The sequence below is a fragment of the Hermetia illucens genome, chromosome 1 (genome assembly GCF_905115235.1).
Source record: "Hermetia illucens chromosome 1, iHerIll2.2.curated.20191125, whole genome shotgun sequence".
Lineage (NCBI taxonomy): Eukaryota > Metazoa > Arthropoda > Insecta > Diptera > Stratiomyidae > Hermetia > Hermetia illucens.
The window spans coordinates 198,701,713-198,725,134 of NC_051849.1; the positions used below are offsets into that span (position 1 = coordinate 198,701,713).

At 42.2% G+C, this 23,422-nt stretch overlaps 2 protein-coding genes across 7 annotated transcripts in view; one reads left to right on the forward strand and one right to left on the reverse strand.

Annotated features, from left to right (window-relative positions):
* The window catches only part of LOC119658491 (multidrug resistance-associated protein 1), an 84,252-nt gene extending 80,077 nt beyond the window's left edge, over positions 1 to 4,175 (reverse strand). For 2 of the 5 annotated variants that reach the window (XM_038066007.1, XM_038065967.1), the window contains exon 1: positions 3,730 to 4,175. The gene's annotated coding sequence lies outside the window, so the exon portion shown is untranslated. The remainder of the gene's footprint in view (positions 1 to 3,729) is intronic. The other 3 variants (XM_038065954.1, XM_038065961.1, XM_038066008.1) reach the window with 3 other exon arrangements.
* The window catches only part of LOC119658550 (PIH1 domain-containing protein 1), a 52,561-nt gene that overhangs the window by 25,580 nt on the left and 3,559 nt on the right, over positions 1 to 23,422 (forward strand). For both annotated transcript variants that reach the window (XM_038066009.1, XM_038066010.1), the window contains one exon: positions 16,000 to 16,697. In XM_038066009.1, the coding sequence (XP_037921937.1) occupies positions 16,000 to 16,697 (698 nt within the window). The remainder of the gene's footprint in view (positions 1 to 15,999; positions 16,698 to 23,422) is intronic.

The following is a 23,422-nucleotide window of genomic DNA, read 5'->3' on the forward strand; positions in this document are numbered from 1 at the left end:
CTCAATGACAATGGAATAACGATTTGCGCATTTTCTTATGGAACGTGCGCTCCCTGTACAGAGATGGAGCTGCTAAGCAGCTAGCCGATACCATGTCCCAATATAGGGCTGACGTAACAGCATTGCAGGAGATGCATTGGACAGGGTCCGTTTTCCCGGAGAAGAGTTGCTACACAATATATTATAGTGGCCATCCAGTAAACCATGTGCTCGGAGTAGGTTTCTTAGTCAGCCAAAAAATGAAACATGCTGTTATCGGCTTTGAAAATATAAACGAACGGTTATGCACTCTGCGTTTGCGGGGCAAATTTAGAAATATAAGCCTCATAAACGTTCACGCCCCTACGAGGCAGTAGAACGAATCCTCGAAGCCTGTCCCAGATATGATATAAAAATCATACTTGGGGATTTTAACAGACAAGTCCGGAAGGAACCCGTATTCAGGCGATACGTTGACTCCCACAGCTTACATCAAAATACAAATGATAACGGACTGCGAATTAATCAATTAGCAGTATCACACGAAATGGTTGTTGGAAGTACCTGGTTTGCGCGGAAAGTGGCCCACAAACAAACGTGGGCCTCTCCAGACGGGACCACTTTCAACCAAATTGACCACGTGTTGATCGAACACCGCCACCTCTCAGCCCTGACGAATGTCAGAACATATAGGGGGGCCAATATAGACTCGGATCACTATCTCGTTGGTATGGTGCTCCGAGCTCGAATAACACCACCCAGAATCCCCTTTGACAATCAAGTGAGAGTTAGCACTGAAACCATCTACAGCACAGCCCTCCGCAGAGGGAAATGGATACCGCAATAGCTATAGTCAACAGAGGTCCTGGAGATGAAGCATCAACAAATGATCTTCGCAATCACCTGAAGAATGTTTTCATTGATACGGCCAGAAACATGCTTGGCCCCAGCTGGAAAAAGAGTCGGAACGGCTGGTTTGATGATGAATGTAAGCTAGCAACGGAACGGAAGAATAGTAATGTAAGTAAAAAAGTAAAAGCAATGTTGCATTTTCAAAGGACGCGGGCACGCGCGGAGACTTGTCACGAACTCCGGAGAGCGGAGAAGCGACTTCACAGACGGAAAAAGGAAGTCTGTGAACTCGAAAAGTACAGGGAGCAACCGCACCAGGCGCGGATGTTTTACCAACAAGTCAGCAGGATGAAGCCTTGTACACATTGGAGCGATGGGTTGAGTGCTTTGATGAACTACTGAACAACCAGAACATCGACGAGTTTGATGTCCCGCCAACTGAAGAAGCAACAGTCCGTGCAATTCATCGGCTTAAAAATCATAAGTCGCCAGGAGCCGATGGAATTACAGCCGAATTGGTTAAATATGGAGACGGCCAATTACACCAAGTGGTTCACCAACTTGTGCTCAAGGTGTGGGACAGCGAATCAATGTCTGACGACTGGCGAAGAGGCATCGTCTGTCCCATACATAAAAATGGAGATATCACACAGGGCAGCAATTATAGAGGTATCACGTTGCTGAGTACCATCTATAAGATATTCTCCGCTATCTTGTTAGACCGGATAGCCCCATACGCCCAGAACATCATTGGCCCATACCAAAGAGGCTTCACCCCAGGCAAATTAGCAACAGATCAGATTTTCTCTGTGCGGCAAGCGAAGAAAAACTGTTGGAATGTGAACATCAGTTGCACCATCTTTTCATCGACTTTAAAGCCGCCTATGATAGCCACGAGAGAATTCGGTATTTTGACGAAATTGATAAGACTAACTAGGCTGACCCTGACCAATGTGCGAGGCCAGATAAAAGCAGCAGGATCACTTTCGAGACAATTCGACATCAACAACGGTCTACGACAAGGGAATCATTCGTTCTCTTTAACCTGGCCCTGGAGAAAGTGATCCGTGATGCTGAGGTAAATGTGAGGGGTACGATCCTTTTTAAGTCCACCTAACTACTGGCCTATGCTCACGATATCGACATCATGAGAAGAACGACCCAAAACGTATAAACTGCCTTCATCCAGATCGAGCGGGCGGCGCAAGATCTCGGGCTGCATATCAATGAAGACAAGACAAAGTATATGGTGGCAACGTCAGCATTAAAAACCAACCAACCAACCAACATCAAACTGTACTGGCCCAAGGGGAAGAATAAAGATAGGAGACTACAACTTTGAGACCGTTGATAATTTCTCCTACCTAGGGTCGAAAATCACAACTGATAACAGCTACGACGATGAAATTCGCGCACGGTTGTTGCCTGCCAACAGAGCCTATTTCAGCTTACAAAAACTGTTTCGCTCGAAAGTCTCACCATAGGGTCAAAGCTCATACTGTACAAGACAATGAAGTTGCCAGTCTTCATGTATTCCTCGGAGACCTGGGATTACATAACGACGAAACCTATAAGCGATACCATCTCCGTCAGGTTGTGGATAAAATTCGGCTCAACAGGTTACGGTGGGCAGGTCACTTAATCCGTATGGATGAGGATGATCCAGCCCGGGAAGTCTATAAGGGCAATATCTATGGTAGAAAAAGAAAACAAGGCAGACCCTGCCTGAGATGAAGCGATGGCGTAGATCAGGACGCCAGACAGCTTTTTGGGATATCGAATTGGTGAACCTTGGCGCAAAACCGGGATGTCTGGAGTTCCTTATTAAGGCAGATCTAGACCGGATACCGGTTGTTGCACCGTTGATGATGATGCTACTGAAGACTTGTGTCCCACAATTTCAAGATCTGCTTGGGAAATATTGGGATGATAAGATACATCTCAAAAAATAAAATGAGACTTTTGTCATCTCTGACAGAAAAGTTGAAATTTGATTTTATTAATGATACGTGACTAGTTTCAATTTTGTGAGTACACACATAGAAATATCACATTCTTTTAACACATATCAAGATACAACTCCAAAATTAAAACATCATATTCAATTGGTTCCTCCACGAGATACTGTTCATCAGAACGTTCAACAGAATTTCCGTATTCCGAACAAATAGATATCTAAATTGATACTTTCACATGCACATAATAATGTCGTCTTAATTCACAAGAAATATCTTTACGTATCTAATTCGCAAGCAAAAATTACCGAAACCGGTTTGCCCTCATCTTTTTATAAGTTCATTATGCATCCATTTCGGCTCAAACATAAACCAGACTACCGGCAAACTTTCTAAACGGCACACTCCCCGAGTTAACATCGCTTAGTAGGTTGAACCCAACGTACGTATAGTATAGTACGTTACTTCATTACACGTCACCATCAGAAGTTAGAAGTCGAAATTGATTCGTCATGGTCGACTCATAGAATTGTTCACATTAATAGATATAGCAAAGACCTATTTTTCGATTAGACAAAAAATCCCCCACCGAATATAAAAAGAGAAGCCCGAGTGACCTCGAAAACTGTGCTTATCTAATCAAAACAAACAATGCTAAAAGAGAATCAGTTGAAGTGTTCAGCCAAGAGTATCATGACTCTTTTTGTTGCCACGCTAAGTTGGCTCCGACAGATGTTCATCTGGATTTGCCTAGATTTTCTGGGGTTGATTATTTGTTAATTCAAATTTTATCAAAAGACTGACATCCTCGAGTTCGTTTTTAATACTGGTTCCAGATAACTATTGCAGCCATTGTGAAATTCTATTGTTCTACGTCACCTCCAAAACTATGTTTAATAGATAAAGTATAAAAATATTCGGTTTTTTGTAGATTTGAACCTACTTTTTCCTTTAATTGCGAAATTGTATCCTTTACTTTTTGCCGTAGTTTGCACTGGATTATACTATACTTTGCACAATATTAACACATTTTCTTTCAGGGAATACGTTGGAAATCGACCATATGAATTCTATCTTTTTTGATTCCACTGTACGAGCAATTTATAGTGTATTGAAGCACCTAGGAATAATTTTCACCACCACTTTTACAAAGTAGAAGTGTTTGACACCAGCCACTCTCGACTCTAGCCAAAATCTAAATTTTTGCACTTACTTGATTCCAGAAAAACGACCGTTACAAGTAAGCTCCACCGCGCAACTGATCAATCACTGTATCTGAGTTAGCTAGGAAGACCCGGTTTGTTAGCATTCGGTAGATTATCACTGGAATTGGCTCCTACAATATTTTACTATTCTGCAATACGGAATGACTCTCCATACGAGCAAAGCTAACATGCGGGAACTCATGAAAACTTTCTCTGAAAAGATAGATATAGTTACGGCTAAATCTCGCGAATGCACGTTTTGGAATATCTCTTGCCGGTTCGGAGTAAACGTTTTGAAATTCCTATAAGAGAAGCGAGGCAGCGCAGAAGCCAAGAGCAAAATTATTCACCTTTTTTGTTGATTTCTTTTTGCCAACCAAACTTGTGCCTGTTTCAAACGTTTATGATCGTACTATGCGGGCATACACCTGAACTGTGCAGATATTGATATGAGTAGGTCAGAAATTCTGTTCTTAAGATTGCTAGTCTTTTTTTGGGCTGTAAAAATTTAGCTCTTTTTTAGTCGAATTTATAATTCATTCTAGATATTCTATTAATGGTAAAAGTGTTCGAAGGCTTACAGGCTAGAACACTAAGCAGAAGGCCGCGGCTCAAATGTCACCGGCGACAGAGGGATCTGTATCATGGCATCGGATATCAGCTATAAAAGAGTGCCTGACTCAAATCAAGGTAATAATTCTGGGTGGTGGTGACAACACTATTTCCTAGTGTTCCGTTACGGTCTTGAGATGAAGTGCGCTTACACGCGCCAAAGCCAAGCTCTAGTTGGATTGTTGGGCCATTAATTATTTCTAAAGGCAAAAGTCAAAGAAGCCTCATGATATTTTTAAATAACGATAAGGGGTACGCGGATTTGGGGTGGAGTGCCATAAGAAGAATCAAAAACACTGATTAACAAAATTTAAACTTGTTTCTTGTTCCGCAAATCAGTACATGTATTTTCTATCATCATTATCAACGGCGGAACAACCGGTATCCGATCTAGGCGTGCCTTATTAAAGAACTCTAGACATTCCGTTTTTGCATTGAGATCCACCAATAGCTGTCTGGCGTCCTAGCCTGCGACATCTTTCCACCCGAAGCGGGGTCTGACACGTCTTCCTTTTCTACCGTATATATGCTCCTGACTGTCCAGATGGCTTAAGTGGTTAGAGCGCTGGGCTGTCGTAGCGGAAGATCGCGGTTCAAATATCACTGGTGGCAGAGGGGTTTGTTATCGTGATTGAATGTCGGATACCAAGAACCAACAAAAACTTTTCGGACTGGATCATCCTCATCCATTCGAATTCGAAGTGTCCAGTTATGCTTTACAGCGGGACTGACTATCTCAGGATGGCTGATGAGTAGGTCGCCCTTGAGTTGGAAGAGTCCAAACTTCTCGATAAGTCATAATGGGAGCTGAAGCACATTGTTAGGAATCTAACATCTAGCTATGCCGCACTACATATAAAAAAAATCCTACACATATCAATCATGCGGATTTTTGATTTTCTTCGAGTATTGCGTCTCGGGACAAGTCCCTGATCCAAAGTCCTACAAATATACCTTTCTTCATTTTTACACCACTGATTTTGAAGATCTTTTTCTTTTATGCCTTATCGCGTATCGGCAACCATTGTACCATTGGTTTTGTGTAAACACAAAACTTTGTTAAAATCGAGTCGATGTCTGTCTGTCTGTCACGTGCATTTTTCTCAGAAACGGTTGTACCGATTGACATGAAATTTTGTGGGAGTACAATGAGTTACACTCTTCTACATTGAGTTTAAGGGGGGTCCATATACATACAAGAGGATGTAATGAAAGGTGTCGATTAGTACTTTCCGAAGCCGGAGTCAGAGGCTATAAAGTGATCATTTCTATCATGAACCTATTCTCAGAAACTACTCAACCAGAAAATCTGAAAAAAACATGAAGCTACGCCTATATTGTGTCTAGGCCTCAGAATATACTCATACCGATATCTGCTCAAATTAATTTATGTTAAGTTTTTAAGTTTTGATGGATAGGACTATTTACGTAAAAACCGACTAAAAAGGGATAGAAATTTGTGGGCTAGCAACCTGCAAATTTTGAAACTTTATTGCTACCGAAACATCCACAACGCCTCGGATAGAACTTCACGAAACGGACTATGATTGGTTTCTGGAATATGCGCACGTTCCTCGAAAACGGTAGCGGGGGTCCTCAGAATGCTCACTTTCTCCAACTTGGAGTCTGAAGAGTACTCCTCTCCGTCTAGCGACAATGTGTTTTTGTACTCTGAAAAGCCAAGTGGCAGCAGGCGCGAATCCGGTGTCGGGTTGCTTCTGACGGTTACCGTAAGACGCGCGCTCTGGAAAATTTCTAACTGCGAGATTTCGGTCTTGGTTAAGGAGCATCACAATTGTAGAATGGTACGCACCAACGGAGACTTAAGATGTAATGAAGAAGGATGTTTTCTACAAGCAACTAAACGCGGAGCAGGGGAATCTTCTTTAAATCGTGATGGGTGATCTGAATGCAAAGGTGGGATCTGACAACAACTTGCCCGGGCATGCGATGAGTAAGCACGGTCTTGGCGACCTTAACGGTAATGGTGGCAGGTTCGTGAATTTCTGTAACTTCCGCCGCCTCGTCATTGGTGGTATATTGTTCGAGCACAAAGCGTGCTATAAAGTTAGTTGGGTTTCAACTGACCGACGTCATACGAGCAATCAAATCGCCCACTTCACGATCAGCAGTAGATTTAACAGTTGTCTTCTGGATGTGCACGTCGGCACGCCCCGAATGGATGTCATAAGATCTGGCTGACTGCGGAGTCATAAAAGCGGATCGATGACCGCTGCGAATAATGGTGAACGTGATGCGCTCGAAATCCGCTACCAACAGAGTCACAACAGAGAATTTTCTATTGCACTGGTCAGAAAAGCGGAAAATGTCACAGATCGCAAACACTGTATACCGCATCACGAAATAACTTGCATGTGGTCGCAAATCTTTCGATGGTCCTGTGAAAACGTCAATGATCAACTTCTCATCCACAATGATGAACCACTAAAGAGGTGAAAAGAAGACGTATTACATCCGGTGAGGTTCCTCCACTTGCGGATGAAATAGCTAGCCACCGTAACATGCGTATACGGACTATTCCTCCAAGCAGAAGAGAAATTTGTTCGGCCATCATCGCACTCAAATGGAATAAAGCCGAAGGGCTTAACGATTTTCCCGCAGAAATATGTCCCAAAGATAATAGCTAAAATAATCCTGAAACTCATCAAAGAACATCTCGAAAGGTTGATCGACAGAGTGTAGGCTGGGTTCTGCTCTGGATCCTCCTCCATTGACCACATCAACATCCAACATCCTTCGCTGCACCTGCTCTTCATCGATTTTGAGAAAGCTTTCGACAGCGTGAAGAGGGAGTATATCTAGAATGCTCTACGCAGGAGGGCCTTTCCGGAGAAACTAATAGCTATAATCAGAGCGACATATGGTATCCCAAAATGTCATGTGCTACGCATCACGGGGTAAAATCTCGGAGGATTTTGAAGTGCAAAGCGGAGTCTGCCAGGGTTGCATCCTGTCATCGATATTATTTATTCATGCTGTCTTTTCCGAAGGAAGTGGAGGAATTCAATAGACGGTGATATCTTTCCTCAAACATCTCGACTACGCTGATGGCATCTGTTTGCTCTGGACCTCGGCCAAATGGTTCTGGATTTGGAAAGAGAGGCAAGTAGAGTTGACCGAAGATAAACACTAAAAAAACCAAGGTTCTCAGTCTGACGGGTCATCGCACCCTCCCTATCTGCATTAATGGGCAAACCATCGAAGGTGCCGATCAATTTGTATATGTAGAAAGATATTGCCCGACCCATTAATAGAGCTAGATCCACTTTCACTGCCCTACCTGTGTTGCTATTTGGGAATAGCACATAGAAAGTGAACTCCACTGTTACTCAAAAGCTCCAAGCTTTCGTTAATACCTGCCAGCATCGTATCATCGGAGTACGCTGGTCTGATACTATTTTAAACGAAAAATTTTGGCGGCGCACAGGCTTTGCACTCGTTTGCGATGTGATCGGAAGTGACAGTGGATATGTCACACATTAAGGAGGGGCGACAATTGCATTGCGAAAATATTGATTGATGTGGAGTTGTTTTTTTTTTACTCCTGCTCTTTAGTTACTTGCTGTCTGATCACTTCTTGCAGTTTTCTAATATCTTGTTTGGCACCCTTACGCAACTTTGTAGCTTTCCCCTGCCATTTTTCATCTTCTCAGATCCTCTCCTCTATCGTTTTTGGAATCTCACTGGCATTCTCACGCCGCATTACTTCCCTCTGTCTACTCACTTCTTGATACTTTGACTTTTCATCCTGCCACTAAGGAAGGCTTGTCCGTGGATGAGAGGAAGAGAAACACAGGTTTTTTCACTGACAATAAAGCCGCCATCAAACCTTTAGAGTTGACAGTGACATCTGGTGAGTCAGTGCAGGGATAAATTGACCAGTCTAAATAGGTTGCTGAAGACTTTTGGGTTGAGAGAAATGGGTGGGCTGAAGAACTGGCCAAATGTGGTTCAACTGCTCCTGGGGACGCAGATTTGGTCCTGCTAGCTTTGGTGGGGAGCCATATATATGTGGTAAATTAAGAAATATTTGGCATGATAGATCTGCATCTGCCGACTAAAGAACCATGTCATCAGATTTGTCGTAAAGATGGTAAATCCCTTGTGAACTACCTTTACGAATGTTCAGCTGTAGCTAGAACCAAGCAACTGGCAATGAGGCAAACAGTTCTTGGTCGGTCTCAAAAAAATTTGTAACTGTAAAATAAAGAAGTTATACTTTTCGTAAAGTACGTGAGTTGGCTCTAAAATTTAATACCCACCGGATTCCTACTTCCTTTTTCCTGTATAACCACCATGAGATTTGTGGCATTAGCACGGTTTATCCTAGCGTTACTTATGTTCATAAAATGTCTCTCATTCGGTTCATTCTAGTATATGACAACCGGAAAGGTCACAAAGCCTGGAAATATCTTGCTACATAGGAGCATCAAAGCTAGGAAACTCTGCATAACCTTGGGTTATCTGAATTTTTAGTAGATCGAAGTGGAACCTTATGAAGTTTCGGAGGAATGAGCATAAATACGGAGCCCATAAGAAACCTCCTTCCGTTTAACTACATAATTTTGTCCCTGCCTTTCCTCATAGATTTCTATAAAGATAATTAGCTAAAGAGTGATTCATGAATGTAGATTATTCAAATGGAATAATATAATTAACACCTACCAGTCACAATATGTCATATAATCATTCTTTTGCATGAAGGTTTTTTTTTTGGTTTTAGAAATCATAATATTTGGGACTACTCATCCCCTCAAATTATATTTGAAAAACATTCTATGCAAACGCAGTGTTAAATAAGTAAATACCAGATAATAACTAAATAACCTTTAATATCGTCAGCCAAGGTAAACCGGATATTCAATTATTGTTTTTTCAAAATATGAAAATATTGCTCTTCCAATACTATCAGACGCAGAGAGTCATGCTCGCTAGTTATAACCAAGTGTTGTAATATGGTCGTAATTAATTGCTGTAATACGTTCTCAGATGGAATTTGAACATAAATTTCTGCAACGTTCTCTCGTGGTATTTGGACATAGGTTCTAGTCTTAAAACAATTATTCGTGTCATTAAATAAACGCTGGTAATTTGTCTTGGGTATCCAATTATATTTCTACTATAATGTGTCAAAAAAACTTGCTAATTCTACCGCCACTGTTATTAATTGCAATACTCGTGGTCTATCGATTGACATGCATTGCGAAATTCTAGCCAGTTTAGAAATTATTTTTGGAAAATATTTAATCTTTTTTTGTCCTGTGACGTAATATTTTAGGAGGTCATTATTGTAGCGATAAATTTGTGATGCGTTCAGTCCTATCTAATGAGTGTTTTTTTTCGGAGTTTCACTTTTTATACCAAATCTGATTCACCGCGTAATAGCTGTTAATGTAATGATGCTGGGTGTCAGAAAAATATGATATAAATGCATTTGTATTTTGTAGAGTTTGCAGGCGATACAGCCGTATATGATGATAACAGGTATTTTTCCATTTAATCAGGTTCTCTTTTTTGTCCCTTCTTTACCTTTGACTGGAAAGGTGATTTCATATGAACGCAATATATGGCATTCATTGATCTATTGGCATGAATGATCCTTATATCAGTGGTCCAATAACAATATTGAAATACATTCTAGCGGATATGGACTCCTGGGACTTTCCTACCGTTTCGTCCATTCACTAACGCCTTTCTTTTTCTTTAACCTTTGTCCCGTTCACAAGCGGGGTCAGCTCGTCATGATCGGTTTCACCATTTGGCTCTATCGAATGCCTCATCTGGGTGCAATCTCGAGGTTTTTAAATCCATATCCAGCGTATCAAGACACCGCTGTTTCGGGCTGTCTTTTGGTCGTTTACCATCGACTTCGTTGTTCTGGCCAATCTTGGCAAGTGAATTCTCGTTAGTACGAATTACGATAACGATAACGATCGCGGATATCCTCATTTCGAATGTGATCAAAACGTGTCACGCCACTAGTCCAACCCAACATCTTCGTCTCCATTACCGCAAGACGCCGTTCATTGCCTTTTACAGTCGGCCAACACTCAGAATCATAAAGGGCGACAGGATGGACGAAATTTTAGACTTAGAGATCACAAAGAACATCAGTTGTGGAACGCGACTTCATCCAGGTTGTGTTAATGCGTGAAGCAATATAATAACCCAGTTCTCCATTGGCTGATAGCATTGACCTGAGGTATTTAAATCGCTCAGTTCTGGGCAGATCACTGTCATTGACAGTGATTGTGCCTGTTTCATGGGGATCGGTCGTTTAAAATAAAAATAAGTTGACGAGGCTAGGGAAAGCGATAAATATAATTGGGATCACTTCCCTATGTTTGATCTTACCTGATATTTCTCGGGGACAGGTCCTACCATAGGCCATCCAAAGAAATTCATTCAATGTTGCAATCAAGAGATATGTGACCTAATCACCTAATCACTTATCCGAAGTATAGCTCCTAAATTACATCAACTCATCTCCACGATTTTCGGGAAATATAATGCCTCGGAAAATACCAGGGCGTCCATTCCAATGGACGAGCAAAGGCTCTTAACCCAAGTAGTCCGCATACTAAATATCGATACCCTTTCCGGTAAGACGGAAGAATTTGTAAGGGCTCCTCGGAAGGGGCGCATCAATATTCCTACTCTGAAAGAAAATAGTGTGGTGCCGACAGTTGTGACATAGAACGGAACGTGCTAAAAATAGCTATAAACTCCTACATTGGTAACTCACGCATTTGATATGGTGTCGACATTTGCCATTTCTGAGAGTTTCTGTGACGCCATCATCGGTTGATGACTCACTATTTCCTTAGCTGACCTCATGATTAGTTTCTTTACGTACGTACCATAGACATATCGACCCGATACCGAGAAAAAACCTTTCTGGCAACTATTCGATACAAAGATCTGCAGGGTGCCTGTCGATGACTACATTGTCATTACCGGTGATCTTAAGGGGGTCATCCCGTGTGTCGGGTTGGAGAAATCGATTTTTTTTTTGCATGAATTGTATCTATATATAGTGGAGAATATGTGGGCAAAGGGATTTTCCGATATTCTGAGTCCTTCAGAAATTACAGGGTTAAACAAGTAAGGAGTTTGCAGCCGCGACTAGAGTACTCGATGAGAAAAAGCATCGAATCTTTTTTTACCTGTTGGTTTTTTATCTGAGCCTTATAAATTTGAACACAGGTATAAATATAAAAAGATGGAAAACCAATCAATTGTCTAAACTTATTTGCCGTTTAGAATAAAAAGGATAATCCAGTCTAGAGTGAGCACTAAAAGGCTTTCAAGCTATACTCAGTTATATTTTATTGTAAGTATTGTGCTGTTTGGGTGTTCAGTGATTTTTTTAAATGGATCGTACGAAGGGAGATCGCTTTAGTGTTCAACGTCATGCTCGCACTAAAAAACGAGTATTTCATGGGAATCGATAATTATCAGAGAAGAAAAAGGACTTCGCATCAACATCAGCAAAGAAACTTTTAGCAAGCATGAACATGGATGTTCCAATTGCGACAAGTTTTGTATATTGTATATTGAATTTTGCTGGAGTTTTCTCCGGTATTTCTGCAAATTTCTGCAAATAATAAAATATACGTAGCAGTAAAAAAGGAATGCGTAGGACATGTCGAGAAAAGAATGGGAACGCGGCTTAGAAACGCAAAGAAGAATCACAAAGGCATTGGTGGAAAATGGGCTGTAAAACTTACTGGTAAGGTTGTTAACGACCTCACTACATTTGTTGGGCTAGCTATTCGTCGACACGCAAATTCGATAGAAGGAATGACGCAAGAAATTTGGGCAACTTTCTTCCATAAATGTTTTACAGACGAAAATCCTCAGCATCAAAATTGTCCAGCAGGCGAGGACAGTTGGTGCAAATGGCGCAAAGCGCAAGCTTAAGGAGAACTTTCCACCACGAGAAGGTACCTTTGACTGAAGAAGTTCAAACAGTCATCAAACCAATCTACGAAGATGTGTCACGAGATGATCTCTTGAACAGATGTTTAGGAGCAGAGACCCAGAATAACAATGAGTCGTCGAATGCATTGATCTGGACTTTCGCTCCTAAACACCTTCATTCTGGGGCCAAAGTAGTAGAAATAGCCACTTTTCTGGCTGTAATTATTTTCAATGAAGGATTCAATGGCATTTTCAAAATCCTAGTGACAATGGGATGTCAAGTTGGTCACATATGTCAGGTTTATGTCGACCGCCGTAATGAAGCGCGAATTTGGCGGTCCGAACGACGATCGACTGACCTCGCTAAAAGAGTCAGAATTTAAACCAGAGAGCAACAATCGGCCTTACGAGACTTTTTTGAAGAAACGGAGGGTGCTCTCTATGGACCAGGTATAACAGATTAATGATGAGTTAAAATTTTACTGTTGATAATCACATTCAAATTTTCAAATGCGTTTTTCTCGAAACTGCATCTTGAAAATCGGCTGCCACCGTAGCTCAAAATCTGTTCAACCAAATTCTTTGAAATTTTCACGACTTCTTTAATACATATTTCTACGGTCCGCAAACTAGGATAATTGCAATCGGACAGGTAGTTTTTTTTTTATTCTTAAAAAAAGCCGTAAAAAAACACCAAAATCCAAAATATTAAGTTTAAAAGCCCACCAAAAATTTACCTTTCAATATTTTCTAATTATCCTAGTTTGCGGACCGTGGAATATTGTCCACATTAAAATGCCGTTTAGTTTTTTTCTCTCAGATAAACACAGCGCCCTCCAGCGTGGCAGCAGAAAAATACCTTTTTTTGGAGATGGGTGCATAAATTGACACGTGTTCCGAAAACTAGCTACGGTGTCAAGCTGAAAAATTTATCACATATACTAGAGATATCAATAAACATATGGTGAAAAAATCACCTTTCTATCTTTATCCAGTCCTTCAAAATAATTTTTCAAAAAACGGCAAAAAAACGGCCTTCACACGGGATGACCCCCTTAATGGTAATATTGGTGTTCATTAAGGAAGCGCCCTCTCACCATTCCTCTTTGTTTCTGTTATGGACACTGTCACATGAAACATCCAACGTCCAGCGCCCTATACATTGCTTTATGCAGGCGTTCTTTGTGATCGACGTATCAACGAATGTCTCAAATCTAAAATTTATCGCAATGTCGTTCGACCTGTTGCTCTTTATGGTTTTGAGTGTTGGCCGAGTATAAAAGACAATGAACGGCGTCTTCCGGTAATGGAAACGAAGATGTTGCGTTGGATTAAAAGCGTGACACGCCTGGATCACATCCGAAGTGAGGATCCATATGGAGTTACATCGATCGTGCGCATCAAACGGTTGTCTTTCTTTCTATATTTTATAGTGGGACGTTAATTGACTATATTCTCATAAGACGGTCTCATTTTCTCACCGCTACTGAAAGCAAATTTAGCACTCGTCCGCTTCGGCCGTTGATATCTTGCGAATCAAGCTACCATTCAACCAACGTGGGGAGCGCCCTGGTCCGTCCTGAATGAAATTAATGGTAAGACATCATCTGACTGGCGAGAAAGCACGGCAATAAGGAAAAAGAAACTGAGTCCGTTGGTAGGTAGGTATTATTAGTCACTCCGAGCGACCTAATTAGCGCTGTGTTCCGCCGTTTTGATACCAAAAATTCATTCCTAAGACCGTGAATTTGGTGGGCCGGACAAGGAAAGCAGAATCAGATCTTCAAAGTCAACTCGTAGCGTTCACGAAGGATAGCAGCTCCTACGCCCTACCAATTTTTTACCTAGTACTCATAGCCGGATAGCTCAAGTGGTTTGAGCGCTTGGCTGCCACAACGGAAGGTCGCGATTCAAATCTTACTGGTGACAGAGGGATTTGTTATCGTGACTGGATGTCGAACACCAGCCGACTCAGCTCTGAATGAGTACCTGAGTCAAATCTAGGTAATAATCTCGGGCGAGCGCAATGCGGACCACATTCCCTTCTACAGTGTACTTATAGTGTACCGTTTCGGTCTTAAATGAAGTGCTCTAAACACTTCAAGGCCCTGATTCATTATGGATTGTTGTGCCAACGATTACTATTATTATTCACAGCCTGCCTAGAATTGCGCAATCGTAAAGGAAGGAAGTACCTTTCCCTCTGAAACTGGGTTAATCCGAACTGTAGGGTATACCAAGACTAGTTCCCTTTAGGCTAGTAAATCCTGTATTTACGCGCGTCTGGCCCAAATTGAGGCATTGAGTTGTCAACGAAAAAAGGATTGCCTGCTGCATGGAAGGGAATGCCTATTCGATGGGTAGAACACTTTCAAAGTAATTTCAGTAAAGAGCTCATCCAGCAAAGAAAAAATTAAAATTGTCATCAGTAGCTCGCGAAAGCTCATGCGAGCTACCACCAAATATTGAAAACGTTGAAGCCAAAATATGCAAGCAAAGAGGGAAAACTCACCTGGTGAAAACCTAAGGGTAAAACTATATAAAGAAGAAGGGTCGAAATTTATTGAGTGCTTAACACATGTCTAGGGAATTTATGTTCTGGTCAAGAGGCGACCAAAACGAATTACGCTTTTGTATCAGGACAGCGGCGTCTCATCAAACGCTGCTTATTCTCTGCCGTAGGAGCAGAGTGAGTTCAATTTGAGTGTAATTATGCGGTGTTTCCAGCGATCAATTATTTGAAATAATAAAAAACGTGTTGTTTCTTTTTCACTGGTCTAGATATTTCTTCTTACAAATACCGATATTTCGGGAACCACTTGTTCCCTTCATCAATTGTAACAAGGCGGGTGTCTAATGCTCTTTGATATAATTCACAAAACACAATGTGAGCGCGAATGATATTAAATGTAAATCCATCCATACTTCGGACCAAAGCTTGGCCGGAGCTAGACATTTTTTGTTTAGGGATTGAGTGGTCTCTTCCATTTGGTTCGGTCTGACATCAAGTGAATGAAATTTCCCATTTTTTGGTCTAAGGACCTCCTTTTTGAGCTTAGCAGCCCAGGTGGCCGTCTTTGTCGCCTCTTGATTTTACTTGGGAGTTAAGTCCGAAAAAAGGGTCCGTGGATAAAAAAACGGGAATATGTGCCTCTCCACATCGGCCGTGTTCTGTCGCTCAGCTGAATCATATAAAAATATTTTAACAGGCAGTGCAGCTTGTGGCCGCGTCGGTTCGCGTAACGTAGATGCGGTCGTACCTCAAGACCAAATGCAAGAATGATGCAAGGGATATACAGTGGCTTGAGGACGAAAACTAAAGACAGCTGTGATAATCAATCACAGTCTTAATGTAACTCGTTTTTAACTAAATATCATATTATTTTTGTTGACAAAAATTGTATTGAAGATAAGTATTCAAAACGTCTAAATAATTCCATCCCCTTTTTCAGGTCTCTGTATCAAATGTTTCAAAGTGAATACAAACGAGAAGTTCTTCATCAATATTTGCCAAACCGATGCGATACCATCCCCTGAAAACATCACCGAAGATGAATTAAATAAAATACTTAATTCTGACGAGCCAAGTTCATATCGTATTCCCATGAGTATTAGCGAACCTCGAACTACAAAAGATAAATCAGGAAATCCAGCCGATGCCTGCGATATTGCAATAAATCCGGAATTCTTTAGAAAATGCGAAGTAGAAATTTTCTTTCGTGATTTTCTAGTAGCTGTTATTCTCGAAGGCCTTAGCGAAAAATATAATATACAAATTAAAGCTGATAATTGGATAGTATTGAGAAATCGTAAATTTATAGGACAACTGGTTCCCCATCGTGTGCAAAATCGTGATGTTAAAACTGTATATGATAGCTATAAGAATCCAAACGCAACACAGAAGAGAATGATTGAAGAGTTGACAACGGGTAACGCTAAAAGCAAGAAGCTAATTGAAGAAATTAATCCGAGGGAATTGAAAGCTATGAAAGAAGTCAAGAAGCAGTATCCCAATTCGCCTCGAACTCCTGAGGAAATTAAGCAATCGATTGCTCAAGCGAATTCAATTGTTCCTCGACATAAATTTATTGGAAAAGTAAGGGGATCGGATGTTGTAGAAATCATTGCTGAGTTCTTTTTGCCAAAATGCGTAAGTATAAATAATGACATTGTTTTTTTCAATTTTCTTTGCTAGATCAAACCTTATTAAAAAGCCTCTTCAGATACACCTCACTGATTGGAAAAATATTTAAGTTTTAATCTTTAGTTAAAGAGAGAGAATGTACTATTCTCAGGCTAAATTATTTTCGTAAAGCTTTAACTGAAACCTAAATTATAATAAAATAAATTCACATAATCTTCAAGTATTTGGTGACATTGATTGATCGATTCTGATAGGAATCTGAATCTGAATACTGTGAAAATATCATGGCAATTCGTTGATTAGTTCCTCCAGACTTTTTGGCGAAATGAATAGAAATAGAAAGGAAAAATGTTGATTTCTATGTCCTTACGAACATATTGAATGTGTTAATTAGCTAAACTTGAACACCGACTACGCGGAACTTATGGGACGTGCACAATTGCAAAATACATGGAAAAAAGTAGCCTCACCATTTGAGTGACCATAACGTGACAATTTATTAGATGGCAAACATCGTACAGATTTCAACAGAATATTTGCGATATATTCGATATGAACTTTATGCGAGTTGGATGTCTCAGTTACTGCCAATGAACCAAAAGCAAGATCGTGTGAATGTTTCCGAATGTTGCTTTGAAGTCGTTTAAATGTTTCATTAGTTAAGTAGGCATTCTTCGTGGAGGGACCGAAAAAACAACAATCGGTTAAGCAATGTCAGCCAATATACAGTCACTCACCAAATTGATCATGCTCGAATTAGTTACGATTTTTATCTAATGTTGGAGCTTCAATGTGTATAAATCTAGAAATAGCATTTCATAGTTTTATTGCTTATGATTTGAACTTCCATTTTCAACATATTCCTGACTTCCATCAGAACTAATGGTAATTTTGGATTGAATGAGAAATAATCGCGAGATCAATTTTGTGCGTTTCTCACATAGAGTAAAGACGAGTGGTTGACAGTTGTGTTCGCTTTGTGAACAGTGTCAAATTAAAAATATTAAAGAAATTCAAAACTAATTATTAAGGTGCTTGTTATCATCGGTAGCCACTGAATAAGAAAGCAAGGCCTTAACTTACAACATTCGCAAGGAAACTGAGAATATGCTGGGTAGTGGTGAAACGCACTGGCAGATTTCAATAAAGATTGGAATCTCTGGCTGAAAAATATAGCGCAAACTGCAAGCGGATTCTTAGCCAAGTTCAGGGGCAGGAGCTTGGAACAGGCATAAGAAGCGATAAATACGGAAAAGCAGTAGAAATATGCCACAGCTTTCAACACAATGACAAACTGGAAATATTCTCTGAAACCCACCTTGAGGGTGCGCAAAAGTTAAAGAAAATCCTTGCTAACAGAGAGACACCAGAAATTGCAATTATCGTTCGCAAAAAAAATATAAAACCTGGGCTGAAACGAACTACAGATGGGGCCAAAATAAAGTGATTTGGGTCGGACGGCCGCCGGTGGATGCCGAGGAATTATGAAGGGATACACAATACAACCATGTCATGTAGAGCCCACACCAAAGTTTGCATGAGGCTCAATTATAGTATGGAACTGTATAACGGCGGACTCTTATATTAGGGTTCTACAAGATCATTTAGTTGGCACCATGGAAGATTTGAGGGGGAAATGCTTTGTACATTGATAATGATCCGCAGCGCACAGCAGAATTGACCGCCAAATGGCTCCAGGCGTGCGGAATAAAAACGTTAAACTGGCCTCTTCAATACCTAAACTTAACCCCACTAAGCATCTCTGGATTCTTTTAAAACGGTCAAAACGATTGGGGATACTAATCGAATCGTGTTCAAATGCACAGGATGCATGTAACACAATACTAGAGGAAATTTATGAGAACAAAGTTTGTAGTATGACTATGAGTATCCATGACGTACTAGATGTCAGAGGAGCGGCTTTCCGGACTGAATCATCCTCGCCCATACGAAGTAAATGATCCGCCCACCGTAACCTTTCAAGCTGGATTTTATCCACAACCATCGTTCGCGGTTTCTTAAAATGCGCATCAGTTCCCCTAATGACTTTCCGAGACGCTCGCACTCCTCTACTGTTCTGCGCCAAGTGCCCTTGGGACGACCTACTTGTTGACCATCTTGGGAAAGTGGATTTCCACTGCCTGGCGTAGCCCGCAATGCAATTGCCGCCCCTCCTTAAAATGTGATCTATCCCCCGCCACTTCCGTCTTCCGATCACAGTGCGTAGGCCTATGCGCCGAACAAGTTATTATTATTATTAGGTATTCAGGGGTTTCATGTAAATGCTCTTCGTATATGTAGTATGTTTTCTCGTCAGATTTCAAAATATTCCGGATACATAGGAACCAATGTTCGTTCATATATCTCACAAACTCTAGCTTTTTTCGAATAATATTACTGAAAATGCATTCTATTAGGATGCACATATGTATCTTGTTACTATCGCAGATATGATCATTATGCTGTTTGTACCTATATCTAATCATCGCTCAGATTCGTGTGAAAGAGCGTCAAAGATGTGAGGTAGATGAATAAGTACAGTTGTTTACGTTTTATCTGTTCCAAGAATAGATAAAAAACATCTACTGCGTTGTCGCTCTAAGTTAAAATGCGTTTCTGGGAAGCTAATCGAATGTTAGAAGGAATGTAATATCAGATCAACAAACAATAGTATTATTATGAGTATAAACACAAGAGAGAATAGAAAACATTTCGCTAGTTCAAGTCAATTGTACGGAAAGATGAACATTCGAAGTATAGAAATGTTGTAATTGATATGGTGAAGATGACTTGCCAAGACTGCTTCGATCTTGAATCGTGTTCAAGCTTCTTAAGTTCACAGAAGACATATAGGCTTTGCCCGGTTATAAGATAATCAAAAATCGGCACTTCAATGCAAAATATGTACTTAACTAGTTTCTCAAAATAAAACATTCGTAGAAACGCACTAAAATCAATTGTGTATGAATGAGATGTTTTCAAAATCGTCTGAGACTGTAGACTTTCTGAAAACCTAGAAACGGCCTTACATATTATTTGCTCAAACTTCGTTTTGACGATCTTCAATTCTCAAATTCTTTTTCTGCCAATCGTTAGCCTTTTATTCTCAAAATAAAGCCGCTGTGATAGTCTTTCTGCGAAACTGTTTCCCACAACCCCTCTAGTTTTCGTAGAGCTACTACTTCTACTTATTCGAAAATCCTGGGAATCTGAAATCTTCCTCAGAGAGTGGAAAAAAGGGATAGTCCTCACGATTCTGAAGAAGGATTTAGTAATAAAAATTTTAAATGTCCACATATTTATGACTAGATATAATATCAAATCAATGAAATAACACTTCCAATTCAGTCTCTGTACATTCAGTCTTAATATCAAAAACGGTATAAGAAAATAACGAACAACTTTAGTAATAGTCTTTTTCCGCACTTGTAGGAGACTGACCGATGGAGCCTTTTTTGATTACAATATTTTTTTAATGATCGCGCTGAAGTGTTCCGTGTCGCGGTTGGGAACAGAAGAGACCGACTTATTTCCATGCGGTCCTTACTGTCCCAACCAACGGCACTTTTTTACCGCTGGCTCTCCACTTACCCGGTGCGTTCTGAAAACGCGTGAGTGGAGAGTTTCCACGTTCAGTGCCATCTACCCGTCCGCATCCGCAACATCCGAAATAAATTTCGAATGCTGCAGATCCTGCCGCGCCACATCACTCCGCCCCCAGACGAAACCTAGGGGGTTTCGGCGACGGATCCCCGAACTTCGTTCGCCGTTAATCCACAAAGCGGACACGACGTTGCTTCGGGGCGCACACGGGTTTCAGCCTGGCCAAAGAGACCGCCTTTTTGTGACCACCGATCTCGAGCTGGAAGAAATGTTCTCCCCTCTCGAGAACGCGGTACGGGCCCTCATATGGAGGCTGCAGCGGCTTCCGGACGGCATCCGTCCTGATCAGCACGTGCGTGCACGTGTCCAGTTCCTTGGGCGAACAAGCAGGTATGGACGAGTGTCGAGTGGGCGGTGGCGCTTTGATGCGTCGGAGATTGTCCCTCAGCAGACGCACCAACCCCGACTCCGTGAGACCCGATCTCTTGTCGAAGACCGGATCGCTTGGGAGTCTTGGGTTCTCCCCGTAAACCAGCTCCGCGGGGCTGGCAGCAAATTCCTCTCGGCGGGTTGTTCGAAGGCCGAGTAGGACGAGAGGCAAGACTTGAGTCCAGGACGGGTCGTCGCGTGCCATAATGGCGGCTTTCAGCGTCCGGTGCCAACGTTCTAGCATCCCATTGGACTGCGGGTGGTATGCAGTAGTCCGCTGGCGTTTAAAACCCAGGAGTTTGCCTAACTCGGAGAAAAGGGTGGACTCAAATTGCATTCCCTGGTCAGTGATGATCACTGCAGGGACGCCAAAGCGAGGTATCCACTCTCGGCAGAGGGCTTCGGCACAAGATTGCGCCGTAATGTCTTTCAGAGGTATTGCCTCAGGCCACCGCGTGAACCTGTCGATGATTGTGAGGCAATACTTGTAACCGTGCGAGTCTCGCAAAGGCCCTATTATGTCGAGGTGTATTGTGTGGAAACGCTTGGTAGTGCGGGGGAATGAGCCCACTTCTTTCCTTACATGCCTGGAGACTTTACACTTCTGGCATGCGATGCACTCTCTGGCCCAGGAATTGATATCCTTGTTCATGGAGGGCCAGAAGTATTTTCCGGTGACTAACCGGTTTGTTGTCCTGATGCCGGGATGCGCCAAGTCGTGAACTGCGTGGAACACTTCCTTGCGAAATGTGGCCGGAATGTATGGCCGAGGTCCCTTTTCCGAGTCTTCGCAGCAGAGCGAGAGGTTTGAGCCGAAGATGGGCAACTCCCGAAATTTGTATTTGGGGTTGGACTTGAGGCTCTGAAGTGCTGCGTCATCCACTTGCGCCTTGGCAATAGCCGAGAAATCGAGTGAGGCGGGGATGTTAACTTCGGAGACACGAGACAAAGCGTCAGCAACAATGTTGTCCTTCCCGGACACGTGCTGGATGTCTGACGTGAACTGGCTTATGAAGCTCAGGTGTCGAAGCTGACGAGGGGACGCTTTGTCGGGCTTCTGTTTCAAAGCGAACGTGAGAGGCTTATGGTCCGTGAACACTGTGAACGGCCTGCCTTCTAGGGAGAAACGGAAGTATTTAATGGACAGGTATGCGGCGAGCAGTTCGCGATCGTAGGTGCTGTAGTTCCGTTGAGCGGAATTCAACTGCTTCGAGAAGAAGCTCAACGGCTGCCAAACTTGGTCCACCTTTTGGTGAAGGGCAGCACCTACTGCGATGTCAGAGGCATCAACAAAAACGGCTAGGGGTGCATCTTGATGAGGAAATGCCAAAAGTGTAGCATCAGCCAGTTGCTGTCTGGATTTATTGAACGCGCAGACAGCCTCTTCAGACCACACAATCTCTCGTGTGTCTTTTGTTTTGGGGCCAGACAAGTACGCGTTCAAAACGGACTGGTGATGGGCGGCCTTGGGCAGGAAACGACGGTAAAAGTTTAGCATGCCCAAGAACCTCCTCAACTCCCTCACTGTTTTTGGACGCGGGAAGCTTGTTATTGCTTGCACCTTGTCTGGGTCGGGCTGTATTCCTTCAGAGGAAATGGAGTGGCCGAGGAATCTCACCTGTTTTTGAAGGAATTTGCACTTCTCAACGTTTAAGACTAAACCGGCCTCAAGGAGACGTTGAAAAATGCACTCGAGATGGGCTAAGTGCTCAGACTCAGTAGAAGAAGCGACCAAAACATCATCCAAATAGACGAAACAGAAATCGAGGTTTCGCAGGACTGAGTGAATGAACCTTTGAAAGGTTTGCGCCGCATTGCACAATCCGAAAGTCATTCGGGTGAACTCGAAGAGTCCAAAGGGTGTGCATATTGCCGTCTTTGGAATGTCTTCAGGAGCTACTGGGATTTGGTGGTATGCCTTGGCTAAGTCCAAGGTCGAAAAGATGCGGCAATTCGCGAGGTGATGCGCAAAGTCGTGGATGAGTGGAATTGGATATCGGTCAGGAACAGTCTGTGCGTTTAGCCTTCTGTAATCCCCACAGGGACGCCATTCGCCATTTGGCTTAGGGACCATATGTAAAGGGGAAGACCAACAGCTGTTTGAGGGCCTGCAGATACCCTGTTGAACAAGTTGTTCAAATTCTTTCCGCGCGATAGCCAGTTTCTGGGGTGGTAGAGGACGCACCTTTGAGAAAATCGGGGAACCAGTAGTATTTATGTGGTGCTGCACATTGTGCTTTACTGGTTTCGAGAGACTACACTCGGTAGTTATCTGGCTGAACTTTTGGAGGAGTGTCCGAACACGAGAGTCGGAGATGTCTTCCAAAAGAACGGAAAGGTTATTGTCAGCGTGAGATACCATTTGGCCCGACGAATTTAGTTTGGTTGTGGGGTCTATAAGGGACTTATTTTGCAAGTCCACCAGCAACCCATAGTGACACAAGAAGTCTGCGCCTAATATGGGGAAGCTGACATCCGCCAGGATGAAACGCCACGGAAACGTCCTACGCAAGCCAAGACTCACGTCCACTTGCCTGTACCCGTATGTATTGATGCGGGATGAATTTGCTGCCGCCAGTTTGAGGGGTTGTGGATATAGTCGATGATGCTGGGGTACGGGAAGAACCGAAACCTCCGCACCCGTGTCGACGAGGTAGTTGCGCCTGCTGAGGGGGTCGAAAATAGTTAGGCGACGTGGC